The sequence below is a fragment of the Anabrus simplex genome, chromosome 8, assembly GCF_040414725.1.
Source record: "Anabrus simplex isolate iqAnaSimp1 chromosome 8, ASM4041472v1, whole genome shotgun sequence".
Taxonomy (NCBI): Eukaryota; Metazoa; Arthropoda; class Insecta; order Orthoptera; family Tettigoniidae; genus Anabrus; species Anabrus simplex.
This window is the reverse complement of record NC_090272.1, coordinates 70,489,485-70,517,064: the sequence shown is the minus strand read 5'-3', so window position 1 is coordinate 70,517,064 and position 27,580 is coordinate 70,489,485. Positions and strand designations below refer to the sequence as shown.

At 39.4% G+C, this 27,580-nt stretch overlaps 2 protein-coding genes across 2 annotated transcripts in view; both read left to right on the top strand.

Annotated features, from left to right (window-relative positions):
- Positions 1 to 31: 31 nt before the first annotated feature.
- Positions 32 to 25,204, top strand: LOC136879299 (uncharacterized). The gene is made up of 3 exons (XM_067153120.2): positions 32 to 429; positions 17,452 to 17,784; positions 25,145 to 25,204. Exons 1-3 carry the CDS (start codon positions 385 to 387, stop codon positions 25,202 to 25,204), a joined length of 438 nt encoding a protein of 145 aa, XP_067009221.1. The 5' UTR covers positions 32 to 384.
- The window catches only part of LOC136878796 (facilitated trehalose transporter Tret1), a 14,870-nt gene continuing 12,320 nt past the window's right edge, over positions 25,031 to 27,580 (top strand). The window contains exon 1 of the mRNA XM_067152274.2: positions 25,031 to 25,509. Within this exon, the coding sequence (XP_067008375.2) occupies positions 25,354 to 25,509 (156 nt within the window). The 5' untranslated portion in view covers positions 25,031 to 25,353. The remainder of the gene's footprint in view (positions 25,510 to 27,580) is intronic.

Sequence of the window (27,580 nt, the reverse complement as noted above, 5' to 3'; positions counted from 1 at the left end):
ACCGCAAAAAGTTTTGCATAGTCTTAAAAAAGTCGTCAAGTGAGTTCAATAGTTCGCCTCAAGCACAAAGTATAAAAGCGGGAATAAAACTAGTGACAGGATTATTCTGCAATAGTTCCGCGTTGAATCAACTGTTCTACATTTGTTATCAGTGTTTATTATTTTGGATACGTGTCGCTTCTCACCATAAACAAATACACGTGTGCGTGCATTCAACTTTTCGTTGGACTGTGTTGTAATACACTGTCGCTGTATTAACAACGAACTGTGATTAACTTCTGTGATCAAACTCTAGACTGTGGTGTTAAAACCTAACAGAGCGAAGATTGATCAGTATTATTCAGTTATTTGAAGGTGTGAAGTTAAGAAAAAGAGACAGCCACAATGCCAGCAAGCACTCACAAGTGGGCTGCAAGGACGAAATGCCTGGTGAGTACTATTGTTTATAACTGGATTACTATCCAACAGCTGTTTCGGAGATGCAAGGATACCAATAGCATGAATGAAATTCTGCCACAACACTACTGAGCATTATGGGAATAATTTAGACATGCCTATTTTATAGATAATGAATCTTATCTACATTAGTCACAGTTCGCCTCACACCACGTTCAGTAAATTCAGTATACTCTTAGGACACAATCAGTTCCACTTAAGTGATGGCATACAACTAACATAATTTTCGTTTTTTTCCACTGACAGCGACAACTTAATTCAACGCAGAGGTCAGAGAAATCGTCTGTCGTAGTAATTCCATGCCTAGTAATGCATCTAGAAAGAAAACGTGTCATTTCCTCCACATTTCCTTGATTTTTAAATCAATATAGATAATTATTTCCCAAAATAAATAAATGTCGATGATTTATTTCCGTATGACAGCAATTAAAACACATTTCAGCAAAGTAACTTGCGTAACATTACGCAAGATTGTCGGTAGACTTCATACTTAAGAAAACTTTTAAAAGTTTATATTATATTATATTATATTAATTGAATATAATTCTTACATGTACTTCCCTTTTGTTTCATTTATCGGACGACAGAATTAGTCGCGCTGACCACGCATCATCTTCAGGTTGAGCAACAGTCCCTTGGTAGCCCAAGGCCGTTCAGGGCTGTAGCGCTATGGGGGTTATTCGTGTTTGTTTTGTTTCACTTATGTTCGACTAGCTTTACGTAGGAGTGACAATTACTATTAAAGTAATTTCTAGGCAAAGATATGTCCATATGTCGACAAAAATATGATTTCCATTATTGTTATTAATGGTTCATAATGTCATTAAGTGTAGGTTTACAGTTCAACTTTTCAGACAGCTACAAACTTAAACTAGACGACAAAAACCAATGGACCTATCATGATAACATGATAACACGATACGCTTAGGATTACAATTCAACTCTTCAAACAGCTACATACTTAAACTAGACGGTAAATACTAATGGAACTAGCATTTCTTCTTCTTCTTCTTCTTCTTCTTCTATTATTATTATTATTATTATTATTATTATTATTATTATTATTATTATTATTATTGAAATGGAAATCCACAGCCTGTTTCCAGTCATTCGACTGGGTCAGGAATGAATGAAGCCCCATCTAGCGGCAAGGATAGCAATTGTACCGGCTGCAGAAACCTGTCGCACTCCTCTGGGGCAATGATTAACGAATGGCAGATGAAATGAAATTATATTGGAGAGTGTTGCTGGAATGAAAGATGACAGGGAAAACCGGAGTACCCGGAGAAAAATCTGTCCCACCTCCACTTTGCCCAGCACCGGGATTTGAAGTGACCGACACTTGAACCACGGAATCCAGCAGTGAGAGGCCAGCGCGCTGCCGCCTGAGCCACGGAGGCTATTATTATTATTATTATTATTATTATTATTATTATTATTATTATTATTATTATTATTATTATTATTATTATTCCATCTGCAGCAAGGGACCCGGGGAAATTTTGTTATAAAAATCATATTGTATTTGCAGATATAAAAAGGCAATAAATGTGTTATTTTTCTAAGCCAGCGTACATTCCTGTAAGCTTGGAGAATATATTATCAAAGTGTAGAAATTCGCATCATGTTTACAACATTCTATATTCACCATTCAGCATTCAGTTACGCTATTTTAGAGTGAATGTAATTTATAACAAGAATTTCTAAGTGTGAAAGCGTGGTAATTTTCATTATGATTTAGATTCCAAGTTAACATCTCCTGGTATAATACTTTAGAAAACAAATAGCAACATCATAGACAGACACATACAAAAAAAAAAAAAAAAAGAAAAAAAAGAGGTACCGTATAATAAGTGTTGGAGGGAAATGCCAACTTCCTCTTGGTCATCTTTTCATACTGTCAGTTACCAAAATATAGTCGAGATCATGAAATGGTTTTTATTTATTTATTTATTTATTTATTTATTTATTTATTTATTTATTTATTTGTTCATTTAGGGATTGCCATCTTTCCGTAAAAGAGTTATGATAAGATTTTCTTATACAGAACAGAAATTACCACAAGATGTAATATATTATACATGTTCTGTTAAATAAAGTAAACATCTCATTTTCCAGACCAAAACAAACGTTACGAAATATATTTTAGACATAACAATCACTTGATTTTTCAGTTATTAATAATTCAGATGTCCGATGGCAGCTTAGCATGAGCACACGTGGCGCATTCTCCTGGTTACCTTGCACAGCTCGTTTACAGAATATTATGCAGGAATCCATCATTAAAAAAAACTGAAAAAAACTCAACCAACTGAGACTTGCTGCCGGTCTAGTTTACCTCACAATAAATACTGTCCTTCGAGATCTGAACGAAAGTCGAACTATATGACGAACTTCCGTGAACTTTTCAAGGCAATCATCTTTTACGAGCAGTGCAGATATGTTTCTTAGCTTAAGACACACGGAAGGAAAAGTGGATGAAAGATAAAGAAAGGAAAAATTAAAAACACCTCTTTAACCATTAATTCAATATCACGTATCCTATGGATACTGCTCATACTCAACATACCAAGCATCATAAAAAAATTCGCTAGTCCCTGCTGTCGGATGACTATTGAATTACAGTGATTGTGTCCGAATCCTTGCTTGTAGAGAGCATGGATTTTTTAAAATAGAAAGATGGAGGTGGTGGGTAAGAGGAGAAAAAAATACTCACGAGACTGCTGAATACTGCCATGTTCCGAGTCCGAGCTACTCAACTTACGCCTGTGGTAAGGGCAACGAAGGCAGATGAAAGATTTAAACTTTTATCATTCAGACCTGTACTAGCCTTGAACACTGTTCACAGTAATATGTTCTTTTTGTCATTGTCTATTATTATCGAAAGAGGGAATGGTAGTCTTATCTTTTAGCATTGGGAATATCATGGGTAAAAAAGAACGAATTCCCTAAACCTGTTCTCAGTCGTGATAAGAACTTCATTTGGGAAAATTATCAGTAGGCCTATACGTTGAAGTGTATCGCTGATAATAGAATCCCCGATTCACTGACGGGCGAAGCACTAACCGAATAGAGGAAAACACCTAGAGGAACGTTAGTTAACATTTTGTTCCTCCAACAAGGCCCTTGAAAAACACATTAAACGACAGAACGTGTTAATCCAGGTATAATGAATGAATGAATGAAAAATGTATCGTCAATGATGATACAATTACCGTGTTTTTGTAACGCATTTTCGATGTAAAACATCAGGATGATATGAAAGCTAGAAAAGTCTCCATATACAGTATTAATATGCTGGTCTGTTCGACTCTTACGCAGTTAGGGAAAACCCCAAAGAACTAACTAGACTTTCTTAATAATAATAATAATAATAATAATAATAATAATAATAATAATAATGCCTTACCGAAAATACTAAGATACATCACTATGAAACGGTTCTGAAGCAAGCAGTTACGTATGCATCCAAAACCCTATTCCTAAATGCCAATGAAGGACTCCTCGAAGAATTGGAGAAAAAGGAGCGCAGAATAATTAAGGGAAATCATGGGATCCAACTACAAGAATGACAACCACCAAAAAAGATCCAATAACGAAGTCTATAACAAAATAGAGAAAATTACAGACACGATCCGCAAAAGACGGGCACGATTTTACTTTCACCTCAAACGAATGGCCGGAAACAGGGTGACCAAAGAGATCTTTCACTTACTTGATTCAAAACCTAAAAACACGATGCCTTGGTTTAGACACACCAAAGCAGATCTTCAAATGCTACAGATCAAACCAGAAGATGCAACTGACAGAGGTATTTTCCAAAAAAAGATAGTGACGAACGGGCTAAGCCGAGACGAACAACCGAAAAGGTGTCCCTTGGACCGAGGAACGCAAGGAGGCCCACTTAGAAAGAATGACGGAATTCTGTGCTCAAAAGAAAGCAAAGTTCACTGCCAAATGTAAACTTAACGAGGTCCTCGATGTCCCCAGCGAATAAATAATAACAATAACAGCAATAATAATAATAATAATAATAATAATAATAATAATAATAATAATAATTTTATAGATTTATCAAGAAAAATCCACTAGGGCACTTCGGAAAAGATTGTAAGAAAATCCTCACAAAGAACACTAACCAAAAACAAAAACAAAAAATAACAGAAAGAACAGCAAGCATAACTGCAATGTATTCCAATTGAACTACTTACTGACAATCAATCAATCAATCAATACTGATCTGCATTTAGGGCAGTCGCCCAGGTGGCAGATTCCCTATCTCTTGTTTTCCTAGCTTTTTCCTAAATGATTTCAAAGAAATTGGAAATTTATTGAACATCTCCCTTGATAAGTTATTCCAATCCCTAACTCCCTTTCCTATAAATGAATATTTGCCCCAGTTTGTCCTCTTGAATTCCAACTTTATCTTCATATTTTGACCTACTCCATTTGTCTAAGATTCCACGACTATTTTTGAAGATGTGAACATAGAATTACAGTACAAGGTGTGAGAACAGAGAGATTATAATCTTCCCAGAACTGAAGCGGAATACGGAAGGTAAGCCAAGAAAACACGACAGGTAGGAACTGGGCCAAGAGCATTTCCATATTACAGGAAGCCAACTTGTTCCGCATGAATACCTTATTTATTTCAGTGTTCATTCTCGAAGAAAACTACAATTCGTTCTACGTGCATAAACTTCTTTTTTGCTAGTGGCTTTACGTCGCACCGACACAGATAGGTCTTATGACGACGTTGGGATAGGAAAGGCCTAGGAGGTGGAAGGAAGCAGCCGTGGCCTTAATTAAGGTACACCCCCAACATTTGCCTGGTGTGAAAATGGGAAACGAAGAAAAACCATCTTCAGGACTGTCGACAGTGGGATTCGAACCCACTATCTCCTGGATGCAAGCTCACAGCCGCGCGCCCCTAACCGCACGGCCAACTCGCCCGGTACGTGCATAAACTTAACAGCTATTAAATGAAGATACGTAAGAAGAGGAATTAACTGTTAGATGTAAAAGGAATGTCCGGAACCATTCACGCGTTTGAACAAACAGTAATTATTACATAGTGTTTATATCTCCAATGGTATATATTTATCACCTTCCACCCCACACCCCCACATATATTTTTACCCATTCATGAAAAAAGCAGGCCCAGCATTAGGAAGTTCGATTAATGCCGCGTGTTCTCTGCAGAGCCCACTGAATGAATATAGCTCACGGTGCTACCTACCGTTCTCGTTATGAACTAGCAAACAGTTTCATTACTCCGCCATCTCTTGATTGATACTGAAACTAAATGAGTACCAATGATAAGCACGCCTTTTCATTTTAATCTGAAATGCAGAGGAGGAAAATATTTACGTAACTTGCTTCAAACCAAAGTAGCCTTTACTTTTACACAGGACTTAAGTTATGGAATTCGATGCTTCATTGCTCCCTGTATTTAAATGAAATACATTCATAGACGGGTAGAATGGAGACTTTCCGGGACTGATATTTAAACAACTAGCAAGTCAAGCCGTTAAGTGATTAAGCTCAGGCGGTGAGAACATCGAAACAGGAATCGACGGTTCGAATCTTGGCACTGAAATAAAATCATAGGTTATTTGGCGAATTAACAAAAGAAGAGGGATGTTTTTTTTTAGTATCATTGAAGCAGTCTATATAAAAACCTCATAAATTTGCTGTTGTGTTGATGTCTGTTTATTAACATAGTTAGCTTTTCTAATGAGTAAAGCAAAATAGTTCAATTGAAAAAAAAGAAGAAATTGTGTAATTTCCGGGGTATTAAAATAACACACAAACGGCACACGGTGGAAGATCTGAACTGTAATGAGATGAGCATTCAAGTACATATAATAGTCGCATTTCTCCTGTTGTCTCTTAACTTGGTTCACTTATGTAAACAGAATACTTAGTATACCACAGTCAGACGGGAAAGTAAGGGTTTAAATCTTCAATGTTCAAATTTTCAAACAAAACTTCTGGTAAGCCAGAATATGGGATTAGTAATACATATCAACCAAAATGGGAATGAATATTGAATTTTCACGACCGCATTGTACGTAACAGATAGAAAGTCGATTTCGATCAAAATGGGAATACTTATTTTTGCATTATGCTTTCATTTCTCACCTTGAAGAGGTATGGCGGGCCACTTAGACTGTGACGCCCCTCCCTCTAGCCAAGAGATGGTGATTTGAGGTGCGGTGAAGGATGAGAAGTGTTAGGTTGTGACCTATGAGTAGGAATCTCCCAGCATTTGCCTGGAAGTGAGAATGGGAAACCACAGAAAACCATTCTCAGCACAGCCGACGGTGGGTTTCAATCAACTCGCCTCCCGAATGCTGAGCTTGACTCCTACAGTCACACAGCTCGGTGGAATACGTATTTTCTTTGTTCGCAGCACACTGGATTAATTTATCCAACTCTACACGAGTGCCTACCCTCGTGAAGATGATCACAAAAAAGGAAAAGGGAGAAAAGGCAATCTGTTTTTTTTAAACTTTTGTTCATGCTTTGATACTTCTTACCATACTATAATCTTATTATTATCGAATTCAGATAACACAGTAATGTTATTAACAACGCGGGGAGAAAAAAGACCCTAAACGTTTCTGTAAGCGTGATCTTCAGTTTCATAATTTCCACTCACACCAGACGCGAACTCTTGAAAGTCAACACAAGCTATTATCACGTTTTCTAACACGATTTTTTCTTCCTCTCTGTTAAGACACACAGTACCACTAAACTCATATCGATGCTGATAACCACCTGTTCCGAGCTGCTTTCGAATCCTATCCTCGTCGCATATTTAAAAAAGTATACGCCAACATATAATCAATCACAAGGTGATGTGTAAATCTACCAGCTTCACTCTGTTATTAGAAAAACCGACTCGTACACATACTTAACCCTTCTTCATTATATAAAAACGACCAGTCACTCATTAAGAAATGGATTTCTTTTTTCCTAATCTTTTTCCTCAATTATATGGGCTCGGCACTAATGTGGATTAAGTTCAGTTTTACGGCTGGGTGCCCTTCCCGAGGTAAGCTTACCTGGATGGATGTATTCTCTAGTGTTTCTGTGGTGTCTTGTTGTGATGGCGCTGTAAGTAAAGGCGTGTGTTAATACGATCATAAGAATCCAGAGAAATCAAGCAGACGCGGCTAAAATCGCTGACACAGCCGCGAATCGAACCCGGAGCTCTATGAACCGAAGACCACTTCGCTGGCGAAGAGTGGATTGAAAAGAGAAACAGGAATAAATAATAATGCAGATTCGCAACTGCTGAGCTGAACCAAACAGTGTGCAACTCATAATCCAAAAATCACAGGTTCGTTCTCATCCGAAGTAGTCGATATCGGAATGGTGGTGAGAAATGTTCGTGCATTATGCCATATTGGTTGGCACGTGAAGTCTAAGCTTCCATCCAACAAAATTAACTACTTAGCTTCAGAAACTGTCCTGAAGAGTACCGTTTTCGCTGCGAGACGGCAGTGTAAACAGGACAGCCAAAATAACAGCACTTCAGAAGATCTGCAATCCGGTAGCTCCGGGTAGGCCTTACAATTATTATCTCATTTGTTGCCTCAGCGATCTCTGTGCATGGACTAGGTCATTTTTAAAATTTTGCCTCTAAGCAAGGCCGTATCCAGAATATTTTTTCGGAGGGGGTTAGGATTGGGGGTGGGGGTGCTTCCGAAAACAAAAAGTAGAGTAACAAATATTTTATATTTTAAAATAGATTTTACAGAAAAAGTTTGAGTTTTAGAGCAGTATTTTTTTACAACTAATGGGCGAAGTAGAAAGGCAAATTCATAGCGGTCTGGTGGGCAGAACACGCTTTAACAGGTGCGTGCAGTGCGATACAAAAATTTGTTTAAAAATGGAAGTAACAATATGTTTCACTCTAAGCATTAAAAATGTTAGAGGTTCGTTTCATTTTTTAACACAATCTTCTAGCGGGTCGATAACATGAAAATATGTCTATATTTTATTGAAATCGATTTTATGGTGCAAAATGTATTAAGAACATAAAAAATAAGCAATCAGTATATCTCACCAAAATTCATATTTCCATTTATGTTTTCAGTAAATTTGCTAACAATATTCGTAGAGAAATATTTCTAAATGGCACAGATTTAATAGGTTAAATTCACTTGTTTGTTTTGCAAATACTTGTTTTTATAATATTTCTAATTTATTGTAGACTATTTCAAAACCCGTACATGCTGTTTATATTTGTAAAGTTCACTTTCATTTCGGTAGTTTGAACCGGCCCCCTCCCCCCCCCCATGGGTACGGGCTTGCCTCTAAGTAATTGTTGGAATGCCTGGCTCAGTCCGGTGGTATTTGAAGGTGCTCAAATACGACAGCCCCGTGTCGGTAGATTTACTGGCACGTAAAGGAACTCCTGTGGGACTAAATTCCGGCACCTCGGCGTCTCCGAAGACCTTAAAAAGTAGTTAGTGGGACGTAAAGCAAATAACATTATTATTATTAATTGTTGGAATGGAGAATGTGTCACAAACGAACAACAGTTCCCATTCTTAAATGGACTCCATTCCATGGTATCGAGTGAGATCAGTTCAAATGCAGTTGTACCCCGCGAACCAATGTTTAAAGGTAGAATAGATTGCCAACAGAAAACAGTTTAAGAAGGCAGCCGAACTACGCGGGTAAAGAGACTATCAATTGGAAGGCGAATACGATAGCTGTATGGTGTCCTCAAATCACAGATTTTTTTTTTTTTTCTAGGAAGTCCTTGAAAGGTAGCCTTTAGTGGCGTTCTTTTGTTCGCGGTTTGCCTCAGACACTCGTATTATCAGCAAGGTTGACTGATGCACTTGTCACCACATTCAAATATGGTTCAGTGTGCCAAGACAGTGTGGCAGACCGCCAACACAACCACTAGCTTATAGAAGATAAAGCTCACTCAAGATCAGTGTTCAAGATAGATTAATAGATAAAATCGATACCACCCTCAAGCCATTCTTATATACCAGAATTATTTTGTACTAGTGTGCAATTAACAGAGTTTAGGGTTCGACTGGAAATGGATTAAGTCTGGAAAAGGCAGCATCTCACTGTTTTCTTGGAGCTTTATTAGACTTACAGGATATCCAGCAGTAAAACTCTAACCGTCTGTTATGAATACCGATTTAGGCCACGCTGTTACATATAATCTATCTTTAACTGTCAGAAAAAAATATATCTGATAAGAATAATGAAATAATCATCACGCAGAGTGATCAATTGATACTTCTTCTTAGTCTTTTCCCTAATTTATTTTGGTCGGCATTTGGTGTGGATTTAGGCCAACTTTACGGCCGGATGCCCTTCCCGACGCCAACCCACTGTGGTGGTTAGTAGAGTAATATGTTGTGTTTGTGTACAGAAGTTTGTGTAAAGACGAACACAAACACCCAATCTCGAACCCAAGGAATGAACGCAGTTCAAAATCCCTGGCCTAACCGGGAATCGAACCCAGGGTTCTCTCAACCGAACGTCAGTACGCTAACCATTCAGCCAGAGAAGCGGACTGATCAATCCATACTCAAAGAATTACCCTGTTCACTAACGGCTGAACTATTCGGCTTGGTTCGCTAAGGGGCCTACGATCCATTTGCGAAATGTTTGAAAAGAAATACCGCAACACGGGATATGAAGAAGAGATAGGGTCTTATCAAACACCTTCGTTAAGTGTGGTGAACGTGACTCTCGGAAGATTCCAGTGAAAGTTTAACTCGTTCACTACATTCATGATTCGAAATGAACTGTACATTTGTTTTAGAGGATGATAGAAAAAAAATCTACCATGCAAGTCTGGACATATTTCAACTGTTTACACAGCGTTCGGTTGCCTCATTTCTCAAAGCCTGCGTTTCTTTACCTTCAACATTTTTGGTAGTTTATGTCATGCTGTATCACGAAGAAACTTCCATTTCTTTAAAAGTACTTTCTGTAATTTCTTCAAAAAATGATAACTTGCTCGAATGCCACCGTACCTTATCTTCCGAGGAGCGTGGGAAAGTATGTTGCATTATCTAGACTTGAACTACCTCGTATCTCTTCTCCTCTTTCTTACTTTCCTTGCACTGGCTAATTTAAATTTGAATATTTCTTTAAGTCCGCCTCTGTGGTGTAGTGGTTAGTGTGATTAGCTGCCACCCCCGGAGGTACGAGTTCGATTCCCGATTCTGCCACGAAATTTGAGAAGTGGTACGAGGGCTGGAACGGGGTCCACTCAGCCTCGGGAGGTCAATTGTGTAGAGGTGGGTTGGATTCCCACCTCAGCCATCCTGGAAGTGGTTTTCCGTGGTTTACCACTTATCATCCAGGCAAATGCCGGGATGGTACCTAACTTAAGGCCACGGCCGCTTCCTTCTCTCTTTCTCGTCTATCCCTTCCAATCTTCCCATCCCCCCCGCAAGGCCCCTGTTCAGCATAGCAGGTGAGGCCGCCTGGGCGAGGTACTGGTCATCCTCCCCCGTTCATCCCCCGACCCAGAGTCTGAAGCTCCAGGACACTGCCCTTGAGGCGGTAGAAATGGGATCCCTCGCTGAGTCCGAGGGATAAACCGACCCTGGAGGGTAAACTGATAAAGAAGAAGAAGAAGAATATATTTCTTTAAATGTGGCTTATATAAATATGTAAGGTAAGCGGTGCTGCTCAGCTATCAACAGTACAGCTCTCTGACGAACAGGCCCACAAAACCAACATTAATACAAAGTATCGATCAGAGGAAAAACACCGTGTAGAGTAGATCCACTCTAGCGATAAGTACGAGTAAAAGATAAAATAAGCCGACAATATTCCTAGATTTCCACTATAGCTAACAATGTACCTCCTTAATTCTCGTACCTCTCATCTCCAGGGTTTATTGCATTTGAATGGTGTTGATATTATATTCGTTCGGAATACACCGAATAATAATAATAATAATAATAATAATAATAATAATAATAATAATAATAATAATAATAATAATAATAATACATCAGCTTCCGTGTGCAGGCATTAGGCTTCCAGCGGGGCAATTTCGACATTCCGTTTTTCTCTACAAGATGGCAGAGAAACCGGAACTCTTCGGGCGATTTATGATTGAGTTTTAATTAATGTTAACGGGTAAACCCCAAACAACAACTTGCTCTAAAATTTTGAATGAGACAATCTTCTTCCAGGTGCCCAAAATGATCAAGTTAAAGGAGAATTGCTGAAGCCGTCATACCAAAGCACTGGAGTCCTCAACTTCCTTACCCTAACAATTACAAGTTGCTTTACGTCGCACCGACACAGATAGGTCTTATGGCGACGATGGGATAGGAAAGGCCTAGGAGTGGGAAGGAAGAGGCCATGGCCGTAATTAAGGTACAGACCCAGCATTTGCCTGGTGTGAAAATGGGAAAGCACGGAAAACCATCTTCAGGCCTGCCAACAGTGGGGCTCAAACCCACTATCTCCCGGATGCAAGCTCACAGCTGCGCGCCCCTAACCGCACGGCCAACTCGTCCGGTCGTGGCCTTAATTAAGGTACAGCCCAAGCATTTGCTTGGTGTGAAAATGGGAAAACTGTCGGCAGCCCTAAAGATGATTTTCCGTGGTTTCACATTTTCACAGCAGGCAAATGCTGGGGAAGTCCACGATCACTTCCTTTCCACTCCTAGCCTCTTTTTGTTCCATCGGCGCCATAAGACCTATCTTGTCGGTGCGACGTAAAAAAAAAATGTCATCAGTGTCCTCTTCCAAAAAAGAAACGACAAATATGTTGAAGAGTCGCAATCTGGCGAATTACGAGTCAATTTCGTCATTGCTTTTACACTGTCAGAAAGCAGCGAGAAACAGGAATTGAGTTAACCGTGTCGTTGAGATGATGGCCATTTACTGGTTTACGAACCACATGTGGATCTTGACTCGTCCGATTTTACTGTAGTGAAATAATTAAAAAAAAAATTAAAAGAAAAATCTTGTAATTTATAATTATAATTTATAATGGATGAAAAAGAAACCACACGAAATTTTTCAATTCACAGAAAAAATCACAGATACCATCAGAAAGAGACGACTAAAATTCTACGGACACCTACACAGAATGGATAACAACAGGCTGACAAAGAAAATTCTAAATCTAGCTCTAACCTTGAAAATCCGCAACAATTGGTTAGCAGAAATTCATGAAGATCTACAAGAAATGGGTATTGAAGACGAAACCATTCAAGATAGAATGAAATTTAGAAGCTTAGTAAACAAACATAAATTTGCAGAGAAACCAACAAGAAAAAATACAGGCTGGACAGAAACACGCAGAAAGGAACACAGTGAAAAAATGAAGAGATATTGGGAAGAAAAGAAGAAGAAACATTGTGCAAAATAAGTTCAAACGCGCTCCACAGCTGGGCACAACGAATCAAAAAAAAAATTTATAATGATATATAATATTTATTTACTATAGTCTAAAATTACATATAAACCATAATCAGCATTTGTCTAAGAATCAGCAACCGCCACTGAACTCATTTTCTGGCTGTACCTCTATCGACGGTTCTTTCCGAACAACGTGGTGTTTGTTGGTTTTGCGGGTTGCATATCACGTAGTTCGGAGTCTGCCATACATGGACTAAAGCATCACTCTTTAAAAACTGCTATGATTGGGGCAGAATACGCGAAGTGGAGAACACGAAGTCAGCTTACTTCCGGGATAGATCCCTTAAGCTACACGACAGAAAGGCAATGCTAGCTGCTAAAATGAAATAACAAAAATTTCCTAGTCTAAACCCTCAACACTTCAACTTAAACTTCAAGAGAATAATCCTATAATTTGTCGTATAGCTAAGATTTAAAAATTTGGGATAGAGGAGGTTTTCTCTGACCAAATTCAAGCACTGTTGTAGCGCACAGATTCTAAAAAAGCCAAGTATCCCTCGCAACATCACGCTGACCGGACGTGATGCGAACTGTTCTAGTATTTAAGGTCAATACAAGACCTCTGACTCGTGTTAACTGGACTTTCAACTATGATGTTCCAATTATCAGAAACAAACAAAACATTAATGACGTCAGAAAAGATTTATGCATCATTACATCAAATTCCCTAATATAGCACGGATACAAGTGTGTAAAACAAAAGAAACTGTTTCTTTAGAGGTTAATGCTCGAATTTTAACAACTGATGAAACATCACTCACGAAAGTACTAACTTCCAAATATTACAGCTTATATTGTCCACACCGAAGAGCAAGGAAATGACCCGTAGGCCCCTTATACAAAGATTTAAACCTGACAAAAATTCTGATACACCATATTCAACAGATCGCCTAATGTTGACTTAGATTGACTGTCAGTGAGTTTTCTTCGAAATTTTGCTCTTCCACTCCGAAAAAGTAAATTAAAAGTGCGACACTTAGCAATGTTGATATTCCCACTAGACACTAAGCATTCATACATCAATTCAAAAAGACCATGTCACATTGTGTGTTATTCACTAATTTTATCAGTAAGGCATTAAATCAATATTACAATTTCATCCTGTCTTCGTCTGAAATGCTATACATTTCGGTTATCGCTTACGTATAACAGAGCTACGGCTAAAAAAAAATCAAAATTCATCATGGGTTCTTCCTTGATTTCACGCCAAATAAAATCTAGCCTCGGACAGCTTTTTAAATTAAAAAAAAAATTAAAATCTTAACTCTTCCACCACAAAGCTTCCGAGAGATATTCCGTGTCAGAATGACGGTTTAATTGTGTGCTATTTTTAGGAGTGAAATGACAAGAATGTTGTCGAATGGGTTACGTAAATAGATGTATAGAATGATATCCCTAAAACACGACTAACACATGACTTCTGCCACCAACCGTAGCCAGTAGCCACCACGTAGTTGGCCAATAGCTGACAAGGTTGTAGACTAACTGGCCTTTCACATACTGTCTACGTTTACACGAAATGTTAACTTTCTTTCCGGGGTTATAACTAATTTACAAGCTTCAAGGGCAGAGTTGTCCTAACTTCTGGTGCCCAGAATTTTGAAAAATCTGGCATGAGGTTATAACAATGTAATACACCATAAAAAGACGTAGGCTACAATTTTCAGTACAAAGACTGGTGTAAATCTAACGCATTTTCCTAAACACCAAATCGTATACATTAGGTCTGAAACGATTAGGATCCAATTGAATAAAAAAATGGATATTTTAAATTTTCGCGAATTCGCAAAATATAGTTTATAAAATGGAAAAGGAGGAACTAATTTAAAAAAACATACATGTAGGCTTTCAAATTTAGGAGTAATTGATGTAAAACATCGTTGAAGAAAGATCATTATACATTTTCAACAATCAAGAGGTCTATACAGAAAGCATTAAGAGCAACAAGTAGATTTATGTGCCCTGGGAAGAAACTGAAGACAATATGAGCGACACAGAACATTGTTCTAGTGAAATATCGATTGCGAAGACATGTTCTACCACGCGAGCGCACAAAACAGCTGATCGAGAACACCCGCGAATATAGGCGGATGCGGAATGATCGTTCAGTAACTAGGGAAGAAATTTTTAGATGGTAATTGTTGAAATGAGCACTGCATATCTTTAAGTACACCACACTAAGTTTTACATCCTCTTAACACGGTATATAGCAAAAAAAAAAAAAAAACCCATCAGAACTGATCAGAATTTTTAACGAAGCGCGAAGCAAGAAGATAAGATCTCTTCGGCATTTTAGGAATAGACCGTAAGTGTTTAAAAGAAGATCGCAATTTCTTCGGTTAATGTTCACTTAAAATTGGCTAAAAATACCTTAGCTTTATTAGTTAGAACATCTTCTTGCAATAAATGAGAACTTTTCCAGAAGCCAACTAGACGTACATGCACGTGTTATGTTTATTTGTTAGAGTAACATTTTATAAATAATAAAAAAGAAAATAATATAAAAACTGTGCAGACAAATTAAAAGTATTCTCCTCAGAGGTCGATTTAGATGAAAATGAAGGGCTCTTCTAAAACGAAGCGAAAATTACATTTCTATACCCAGGGCCAACGTATGTTAGAGGATAAACGCAAAGAGTCTAGTTTCAGAATATTTTTACTGAATGTCACTTATGTTGATGTACATATAAAGAATAAAAATAGTTTTATCAGTTTTGTATTCGCTCTAAAAACTTAATACTAAAGTTACACAATTTCTTCGCTCAGTTACTCGCTTTGGAATAATTAAATTACTCCAGTACAATTCTAGAAGCAATGAAATACAGTTTAAAACTACTTTTACCGAAAAAAAGTGATGGTATTTAACGCAGAATTTGTTGTCGTGATTTTGTTTAAATCAGACCAAACTAACAGTTCTACAAAGCAATTTTTCACAAACAATACTTTGCGAAGGCATTACGAGGTTTATGGAGCCAGAACAAGCAACTTCGGAGAGCTAATATTGTATACGATTGCCTAAGAGGATTTAACATTACTTTGATGTAAAATAGATGTGAAATAGTTTATACTAACTCAGCTTTGTCCGCGCGTCCTAGTCTCCAACACTTCGGGAAAAAAAATCAAACTTGCTGGATGTACGCCATCCAACGTGTAGGAAATGTGTGGACAAGTTTACTGCAGATAATGTAAAAACTGCTCTAAAAATAGCAAGGCAGTATACAAGCACTATATGTGGAAGGAGGTGGTGAAAGCTATTTAAAGGAGACTGCGAACTGTGTAAGAACATAGGAAGGACGTAACTGTGAATAATTACTATAATAACATTGTGTATTTTGGAGTGAGCTCTAAATTAATAAATCGTATCCTGTCCACTTCTAGTAAAATATATTTGCATTTTAAAAATTGAATAAAATTATGTAGATTTTAATAGGAAAATTAATTCTAAATCCTGTAATACATCCGCCAAAACAAAGTCATATTTTCGTGGTAAATTCTTAAAGATAGGAAGAAAATGCAAATGAACTTACGCAAATGATTTCTAAGTACTCATGGTAGGGCCTAATTTTAATAGGACTAACCGTTTAAGCAGCGAATTCACTTCTAAGGGTTCCAAGCCTACATTTTCTTCTGATTTGCTTCACAATTTATTTCGCTTAAGACACAGTGCGATAGAATACGTACCTGTATGTTATGCCGAGTCATATTCTGAGTGTGAAATTGAATCCCGAAGCACTGAGTCATTCAGACGAGAAAGTTCTACAACCGACCAAATATATGTTTATGGTGCATTTATTATATCAGTAGGGATATATTATTATTATTATTATTATTATTATTATTATTATTATTATTATTATTAAAGAATTTCCAATAAAGAAAAGAAACCCTATTTTATATAGCATATTAGATTTATAGTCAACAACTGGATAAGGTTCACCAGAGGTAAAAAGATTATAATGAAAGCTTGTTAAAAAAGTGAACGAATGTTAGAAAATGAGAATAGCAACATTGTTTTTAAAATAGGATAAAGAGGTTTGAATGTACAATTTGAAGGGATCCATAAAAGCATGAATAATCATCTGAGACACTGATCTTAAATTGCTCAAAGTATGACTTAAATTTACGATGACCGGATAAGCATTTCACATGAAGTCGATGCTGGATTTCGGGAAGTAATATTTCTCTCGCAACAGGCCCTTTCAAGGTTGCGGTTCAGATGTTATGCCACTGGAGAGTTGTGTGTTCCTTAATTTTATGTTCAGGTAACATATTGGAACTCTGTTGCAAGAAACTTGAATCGTAGATTTTGCAGCTTCTTTTGCTAGTAGGTCTGCTTTTTCATTTCCGATTGCCCCTTTGTGTCCACGAACCCAGGAGAGATATAATTACCTTCTAACACTTCAAGTTAATTCGCTAGGTACGTTCGTGGTATTAATATAATAACTTAACAAACTAATATATTTTTCAACCGGTACCGTTATCGGATACCTGTTTACCATTCGACATCGAATAAAGGGAAACAACATATAATAATGGCAATGTCTTCTTTCTTTTCAGGGCTCTTCGGAAGACTCTCTGCTGCAGCAGCTGAGTAGTCGTATTAGCGTGGTATCCAGTGGTTCTTCCAGCTCAAAATACGGCGCCTATACCAATAATATCAACAAACATCGTATTTATAACGGCAACGTCAAGATGACATCTACAACGCAGAAAGAGATGAACATCCTACTTGGTAATGCTACCATATCCGACATGGGTGTAGATCACAAGAAATCAACCACAATGGATTCCCTCACTCCTCTCAACGTTGGTGATCCTCCAAAATTTGAGTTCATGCAACTAGAAGTGGGAGGACCCACAAAGAGGCCTCTACAGTGCTTACCTAAACAGGTAAGTGTTGTTATTTTTCTTATTGGTTCCTATCTTCCAAAATTTAGCAACTACTGCCAGTGTTCGCGGTAGTTCTGCAGTGCCTTGACCGCACCCAGAACGGACCGCTGGAAACTCCACTCCTAGCTGCATGCCAGTGCTGTAATCAAGCTTTCTTTCCCTTACCAAGTGACATCGTAACATCCCGAAATGATTAGTGACTCAATATTACACTTAATTCCATAAACACTATTTAATGAATCGCTGTTCATTATTACATACGTTTAAGATTCTCTTTCTTAATGGAAGAATACAATGGGGTTGTTACACTCCTATCATTCACTATAATAAGAGCAGTTTAGTGAAAAACAATCCAAAGTTCGTAAAATTTACCATTAAATATGTTAATTACTTGTCCAGATGAATATGTTAAGAAGTGTGCATCATAAACGCTCTGTTCTCCAAAGGTATATTTTAACGCCACAGTAAATTTAGCCCGATATTCATCTCTAAAGGCTTTTAATGCTCAAAAGGTAAGCAAACTTGCAGGTTTACATGATTCTTGGTGCCATGATCATAACCATGGGACCTCCAGTTTGACATGGAATCCGTACCACGGTGACGAGGGCAGGGATTCGAACCGCGGCTGCCTTAGTGAAAAGTCAGTGACACTGCCCCACGGTTGTCAAGCCCTTCCCTACTAATAACAGAGTTAATACATTCTCTTTGAATCTCTCACAATGTGTGATTTTGGCCTGTTTAAAGATTTCTACTCGACTTTATTGCCTCTTGTATTCCTGTATCCTCCTCTTTAACGCCGCGCAACGTACCCTGGCCGTGTAGGGAAGAACGACCTTAAACAACCTTCTGTCCGAGTAGATATCAACGAAGATCTTCCACCCGCCTCTTGGCCATGATCATTAAGACGTCAAGTGTCTATGGTCTGACACCGAAGTTAGCCTATTCGAGTCCCGTTGGTGAAAAAAAAAAATCACCAACAGAATGCTGGACCGCGAGAAAGGGGAGGTAGTGGTATACAATTCATAACCAACAGATTACGTGCCAAAAGCCTGGATTCAATTCCAAACCTGTCCGCAGTGTTCATATGGAGCGAAGGCATGACACTGATTCGTCCGTAGGATGGAGACGGTAAGCCTTGAGCAGACGCCTTGGTGTTATGCGACAGGAGTAGTCTACGTGCCGACACCAGGTTTCACCCACTCCCTACATTATTATTATCATTATTATCATCATCATCATCATCATCCCACACCCAGACGCGCAGATCACCCATGGGCATCGAACATAAAGACCTGAATTAGGCAAGTACTAAAACAAAGACATCAGATAAATAAATAATGAACATATTCCTAAAAATATGTTTATATTTACGTCACACTAACTACTTTTACGGTTTTCGGAGACGCCAAGGTGCCGGAATTTAGTCCCGCAGGAGTTCTTTTACGTGTCAGTAAATCTATCGACACGAGGCTGACGTATTTGAGAACCTTCAAATACCACCGGACTGAGCCAGGATCGAGCCTGCCAAGTTGGGGTCAGAAGGCCAGCGCACCAACCGTCTGAGCCACTCAGCCCGGCAAAAAATATGTTTTGTTGGATATTCAGATGTCAGATTGCTGGCAGCTTATCAACTATGGTATATTCACAATCTCTTGGATTTTAAACCTTAAGATGTATGCGTATGTTCAGTTTTCAGGCTGGTTGGATCCTCAACAGCTCCGCCATCAGTTGTCATAGATGGCCTAGGCATCACTCAAGAGGCGTACGACGGAAATAAGGAGTGAGGTAGTTTCCCGTTGCTTTCCTCACCGAGCCAGAAGTTACTATTACACATCAATCTGCCGAGCCCACTGAAATGCATGCATCAACCGACCCTATGAGCAACATTTTCACACATTCGTAGCAGGGACTGGCTGCACAAGGAATGGTATTACTAGCATCGCTCATACCTCAGTCACTTTCATATTGCCAAAGCCAAGGATAAGACTGAGACAGGTCAATGAAAGTAACAAAATTGCTCTAGTTATACCAGAAGACACAGTGCACTGAAAACTCTAGGTCCTGCCAGCAAGGGCAGACAAATATAACCGAATTATAAAGCAAAGCCATCTCCACACAGGCCATGAAGGCCCTTGGAAGAGTGGAAACTTTCACTAACCGTAATCTCAGCACTAAGAGGGGTAGAGCAAAGAGCCCTATGCCCGGCCGCCCTTGCGCCGTAGGAATTAACCCGGCACTCATTTAAGTGAACCTCATAGCAATATGCCTCTCCAGAAGTTAAATAGAAATCTCGTTTCTAAACTTTCCGGTTCCGAACCCACTCCTTCCGAGCGAACCAAATAAACTTTTAAAGTCTCGGCTAGGCAGCCGCAGCAGTTCTTTTAAACTAGGAAACGAGAAAAAATGAATAAGAAAGCCGCGATCCACAGGGCGTCACGGTGATTCTTTGAGATCCAACCACTGCCTTACGGTCTCTTCTTTTCGTACTCGCCAACAGTCAAACAGTGGAGAGGTTCATTGGACGATACTCTACGCGAACAGTACACAGGCAAGCAATTCTACGTCGGATGATATTTAATGCCTCTTACCTCATTGCTTAAGTCAAGAAAGGCAAAAAAGTATTCTCATTTTCATTCAAAAACACGTGTATAATAGGGCATATATATATTTAACCACACTTCCTCATTAGTGATTGCATCATCTATTCATAATTTCTTTAAGAGCAGAACTCATATGGATCTTTTCCGTTACATGAGACCTACAGATGCTCAGCTGACACGCAGAACTCAGCTCACAAAAGCGATCAGCCGTTTAAGACATGATCTTCGTATCGCAACAGCTGTTAAGAGTTTTAAAGGATATGTAGAACAATGCTAAGGAAAACGTGATGATCACGTAGGTACTAATTACCAAGTACCAGACATCCCGTATCAAACAGCAGCTCATTACCCTAGGGCAGTAGGGGAATGGGTCCCTCTGGATAGCCCTACATTAAAAATCTGAATTCTATTTTATTTGTGGGTCTTCATTTCTTAACAAAAACAATAACAACAAGAACAGAATGGTTCAGGAGGCAGATAAGGTAGTGCATGGTTTGAATCCTGCTCATGGCGTCTACTTTTGTTTTGCTGGTTCCCAGTCAGTGCATTGGAGTACCATTTGCCAATCACATCATGGCAACAGTAAGGTTCGGGTCACATCACATTAACAACGGTTCTCGATCCGCGTATCAAAGCAAGTTAAAACTCCCCTATGATGAGAAGACCCGCAAGCCAAGGTCGAGCAGCTGACTCTGAGCGTGAAGTTCCTGGGACATTACCAATTATTCCAGAAATTTACTACGGTGGAATATTATAAGTCTAGGAGCATGGTTCCTAAAACTAAGTCTTAATAAGTCTATAACAGGCTTACATTTCTACCACTGTCCGGCTCCATGTCTAAATGGTTAGCGTTCTGGCCTTTGGCAACATGAGTCCCGGGTTCAATTCCCGGCGGCGTCGGGAATTTTAACCATAATTGGTTAATTTCGCTGGCATGGGGACTGGGTGTATGTGTCTTCATCAACAGTTCATCCTCATCACGACGCGCAGGTCGCCTACGGGGGTCAAATCAAAAACCTGCATCTGGCGAGCAGAACTTGTCCTCGGACACTCCCAGCACTAAAAGCCATACACCATTTCATTTCACTTCTACCACTTATTACTGTTATTATTATCAATTTATATTAATAGGTACTAATACTCATACTAAACAGATTGTTATAGTATCATTAATTTGGATAAGAATCTAATACTCCTTCCTCAGTTTCTGGCTGTCTACTTCCCAATGTAACGGTTATTGCTATTAGCTGCCGTCTTTGGAGGCCCGGGTTCGATTCCTGGTACTACCAGAAATTCAAGATAGACAAATTTGGTATGTGGCTGAAAGGGTATATCCAGCTCATCTCCATTAAGGGTGTGCCTGAGAAGATCTACTTCACCTCGGGACGAAGAGACAAATTTAAAGTTTCTGGTTATCAAAAGGATCCCCGTTTACAGTAAAAGCTCCGCGAACTTACTTCGCAGGAATAATAATAATAATAACAATAATAATATAAACCGTATTTAACGTAGCCTATCAGTCCTACAGACACAGGAAGCACGACATTTTGTCCTGAAAAGGGAATTCTCTGATATGGAGGTCTAGCATTTAAATACACGAAAATAGCAACCGAATGCGCGGAATTCGATCCTGCACAAAAGACGAGCATGTAACCAATTATGTTACTCCTTCGCAGCAGGGGCGTAGGCGGGGGAGGGGTTTACTGAGATTAGCCCCCCCCCCACACTGGAATTTTTACAAAAGAAAATACACAGAAACTGACAATGAACAAGTGAAAGTCGACTCAGTGGGTTGGCTCTTTTAAACATTCAGAGGGACATAATTATAAAGTCAGCAGATCTTTGAATCTATTTTCTTAAGTAGTCTCGAAAGTTGGATTTTACATTGAAATCTGAACATACCATTCGCTGTAAAACTGTTGAGTTTGATCATATTGTTCCTGTTCTGTATTTTAATGTTAGATTTTGTAGTGTAGGCCTACTTCAATCTGAATATCTACATAATCTTATTCTATCAGTGTCGTTATAATGGCATTCGTGCAAGCACTCACCACACACGCACAAGCAACTTCATTATCTCTCCCCCCCCCCCGAATTTCGTCGATCTTGGCTACGCTGCTGCTACTTCGGGACAAAATTCCGACGCTTCTTAAAATCTGTAGGTACCAATTGGAAGGACCTTAAACAAATAACAGTAAACAGTTACTGGATTATCAGTCGGTTTTCACTTTCATCTACTATCACGAGATTTTCACTTCCGAGGGTGCATTTAACCCTGAGGTTCACTCAGCCTACACGAAGGATGAGTACCAGGTTAATTCCTGGGGTCAAAGGCGGCCGGGGTAAAGCTAACCACTGTATCCCGCCAAGCGCCGAGGTTGATGCCTTTACCTTCCATCAATCCAAGGGCCACCATGATTTTAGTTAGCAATAACCTAGTAATTTTTTCATAAACCATTAGAGTGGCGAATAGCTTACCTAACAGCATACATATTTGCTATGTCCTGTAAGTCGCACAGGTCCTATCACCACGATAGGACAGGATAGGGCTACGACAGCGAAGAAAGTGACAGTGGCCTTGTTTAACGTACAGTTCAATAATTAATTTCCTGGTGTAAAAATGAGAAACCACGGAAAACGATCTTCAGGGCTGCCACAGTAGAGTTCGAACCTATCTCCCAAATGCAAGCTAACAGTAACACGCCTCGAACTGCGTAGCCAAATAATACATTTTCTAAATTACAAGAAATGTTGTAACATCTACCCAGCAAATTGAAATGATCTTAAACTTATTCTAATAATTTCAGGGGTCGATAGAACCACCCTGGGGCATAGGGAAGTACTAGGACTGGGAAGATAACGGGGGTGGAGACCCAGCTTAACAGAGGAAAAAAGGCCAATCTTCGTTTGATTTTAAATATGCTACAAATGTTGTTGACAAATGCTGCACATATCCCAGTATTGGCATGCTTCCTGGCAACCAGAAACAACTTCAAGGCGGGTGAATTTTGAACATTTTATTTTAAAATATTATATTTAGAATGTGTCCGCCTCTGTGGTGTAGTGGTTAGCGTGATTAGCTGCCACCCCCGGAGGTCCGGGTTCGATTCCCGGCTCTGCCACGAAATTTGAAAAGTGGTACGAGGGCTGGAACGGGGTCCACTCAGCCTCGGGAGGTCAACTGAGTAGAGGTGGGTTCGATTCCCACCTCAGCCATCCTGGAAGTGTTTTTCCGTGGTTTCCCACTTCTCCTCCAGGCGAATGCCGGGATGGTACCTAACTTAAGGCCACGGCCGCTTCCTTCCCTCTTCCTTGCCTATCCCTTCCAATCTTCCCATCCCTCCACAAGGCCCCTGTTCAGCATAGCAGGTGAGGCCGCCTGGGCGAGGTACTGGTCATACTCCCCAGTTGTATCCCCCGACCAAGAGTCTGAAGCTCCAGGACACTGCCCCTGAGGCGGTAGAGGTGGGATCCCTCGCTAAGTCCGAGAGAAAAACCGAACCTGGAGGGTAAACAGATGATGATGATGATGATGATGATATTTAGAATGTTGACATTACTGAAGTTGCTTCTGGTTGCCAGGAAGTATGCCAAAGTGCAGCATTTGTCAACAACATTTGTATCATATTTAACAATCGAATGAATATTGTCCTTTTTACTTTTTTTCCTCTGTTAAGCTGGGTCTCCACCCTTGGAAAATTGACTATGGCCACGTTATAATAAAACAAGAAGTTATGTAAAATAGATTCGATTCCATCATCTCCTACATGCAAGCTTTCAGCTATACAACCTGTACGCACAGCCAAATCACTCGGTTCCAGAGTTCAGGCCGAGGATTTACAGTTGGATTCTCTTTCAGAAAGAAACATTCTATTCTGCAGACACCAGTATTCGAACATCGGTCGCCGAATTGGAAATCCAACAACCAAGTAACAGTATATCGCAGTGTATTTCAGTTTTTGTAAAATTTAAGAATTCGCTTTACCTCGCACCGGCACAAATAGGTCTTATGGCGACGATGGGATAGGAAAGACGTAGGAGTGGGAAGGAAGCGGCCGTGGTCTTAATTACGGTACAGCCCCAGCATTTGCCTGGTGTGAAAATGGGAAACCATGGAAAACCAGCTTCAGGGCTGCCGACAGTGGGGTTCGAACCCACTGTCCCCAGATGCAAGCTCACAGCTGCGCGCCCCTAACCGCACTGCCAACTCTCCCGGTGGGGTAATTTTCAGGTTGATGAAAACATTTTACATACATCCACCCGAAACATTTAAAGGTCTTTCGGAATTAATTTCCAATCCACTGAATTGAACTATTCATGATGTAAATATGGCAGAATCTAAATTAAACGAATAATATACCAGTGAAAACATTGTCGTAGGCTGAATTACAGCGTCAAGGGGAAAGGAAGGGGAACAATAAGAAGCAGGCGAGAAAGGTCAATTCAAATGAATGAAAGAAGATGCAATTGACAGCTGGTGTAGCGAAGGAAGCGGAAGACGAGGAGGGAGGAGAGGAGAAACAATACAATGAACACGCAATACACATAGTGAAATAGAACTCAAAAGAGGAAGAGAGGGGAACATACGAGTGCATGAGACAGAGAGAGGTTATCAGTGAGATATATAAACAGTCACTAACATATGTTCGTCCTTTACGACCACCGCGGCGGTGTCAAGTTATCGATCATCAAGACTTGGACCCACGCGTCACATACACCCTCTGCTTGTGAAATCTTTCAATAATTCTTTCTGTCAACAGCTTAACAACAACAGCAGAAAAAAGGCTACCACGAGCATTCTTGATAACAAGGCTATATAAGCATTACTTAACTCAATCAGCAAATCAGTTGCTTGAAGGAGACCTTCAAGTGACAACCGAGTAATCTACGCGTGTGTCTGTAAGTGGTTCCGGGCATCTTTTATTGATCTACGAACCGTAGATTTTTCTGCGGACTTTACGACTACTGCATGTGTCTGTTGTACATCAAGAAGTTTTTAAATAGATTGCGTGGAAATCACGATTATAATCCAGAGAAAATGGTGAATATGTTGATGAGAGCTGATACTCACGTGGACCTTCAGGTCCCTGAGGCAGGTCATAAACCCAAATGTACATGGACTCAGGTATGAATACATCAATTTTGACACTTTTTGTTGTTGTGAAATTATACGTGTAACGTTTAGTGAGGGCACAAAGCATGTTTGGAGCCATTTTATCTTTCGCAATAGAATTATCGAATGTTAGTTTCACTTTAATGTTCCATGAAATAACTAATAATATTATTTGCTTTACGTCTCACTAACTACTTTTACGGTTTTCCGAGACGCCGAAGTGCCGGAATTTAGTCCCGCGGGAGTTCCTTTACGTGCCAGTAAATCTACCGACACGAGGCTAACGTACATTGAGCACCTTCAAATACCACTGGACTGAGCCAGGATCGAACCTGCCACGTTGGGGTCAGAAGGCCAGCGCCTCAACCGTGTGAGCCACTCAACCCGGAGTGAGATAACTATTAATAAAGTGATAATTTTACACGAAGAGTACCACACAACTATAAATAATAATACAAAGTTTTAGTCTTCATTATTTTTCAACAGGGAACTTCACTCAAAATGTGCTTAAATTGTAGGTGAATTGGATTGATTTCCTTCCAAATACTATGAAGGACTTTGATCGATACGTGGACAACTTTTATTTACAGAAAATATCTCCGTCAACTTCATTCACTTTTCATTTTGGAGCTGTTTACCAACTCGCGAAATGTCTTAATATTTTGTAGACTAGTATTCAAGGAATAATCTTTTTATAACCGATTAAGAACACCAGTTTAACAAGGCATGCGAACTGCTACGTTTGATACCAGTAACAGGAACATATATTTTCTTAGAAAACCAGATACTCGTACTACTTGAAGAAGCGATGCAATGTTGGGTAACTTCAAGCAAACTAGTGACCTTGTATTATGGACGATTTTACTGTATTTTTAATTTACAAAAGTGATTCCATTATAAATATTTAACTTGTAGCCTGAGCCAAAAATTTACTTCGAAATACAATGAACCATCAAAAGTAGAGTTTAAATAATAGTGTTATTTGCTTTACGTACCACTAACTACTTTTACGGTTTACCCAGACGCCGATGTGCCGGAATTTTGTCCCGCAGGAGTTCTTTTACATGTCAGTAAATCTACCGACACGAGCTGGTGGTGATTATTGTTTTAAAAGGAAGTACAACTGGGCAATCATCCTCTATGTAAGACTAATCAGAGAAAAAAATGGAAGGGATCCGATACTTCGAAAAAATGAAAATATCGGCCAAAGAAAGACAAGGGCCACGGAGGGCGTGAAAATGAAAGACTCGCTATGCCTCGCTAACGTATTACCATCGGGGTCGGAAATGAACACGAGTTGGCCAATAGAGGTCGGATAGGATAGGTGAAAGTGAGGAGTCTGGCACAAGTAAAGTGAAAGCAATGCCAGGACTCAGCCGAGGACCCCATGGTCTCCAACCCACGCTCCCAAGTTGAGAACCCTTAGGGCTCCTTTTAGTCGCCTCTTACGAATGGCAGGGGATACCGTGGGTGTACCGACACGAGGCTGACGTATTTGAGCACCTTCAAATGCCACAGGACTGAGCCGGGATCGAACCTGTCAAGTTGGGGTCAGAGGCCACCACCTCAATCATCTGAGCCACTCAGCCCAGCAAAGTAGAGTTTCTTATTTAACAAATATGTATTGTGAGGCCGTTTGAATATGGCGTTAAGCAAATTAAGAGCCATCACGACAGCATAGGCTGGTATGATTTACACGTGACAGCCGTACTGACCCGTGAGGTTAGGGATTAGCCTCTATGTATCATTATAATCTTAGCAAAATAAGGTCAAGGGTCGGCGACAAACGTCATATTTTGTACGTAATCCGGGATCGCCTGAAATGAAAAAAATACAAGGTTAAAATTAGAAAAGGCCTAGAAGATGTTTTGTCAAGAAAATACGTTTGTTCCTATTTAAGACCTACTGTACTTCGAATTCATTTGCGTGACAAAAGTTTCTCGATAGTTTCGTTGATGTGTAAAACTTGAGCGATAATAAAATCCAAACGCGCAAACTATTTAAGTTCATACTCTTGTAAACGGACTACGTGTATTTTTTAAATCCACTTGCATATTTACAAACAGCAGTCATACCTACAGAA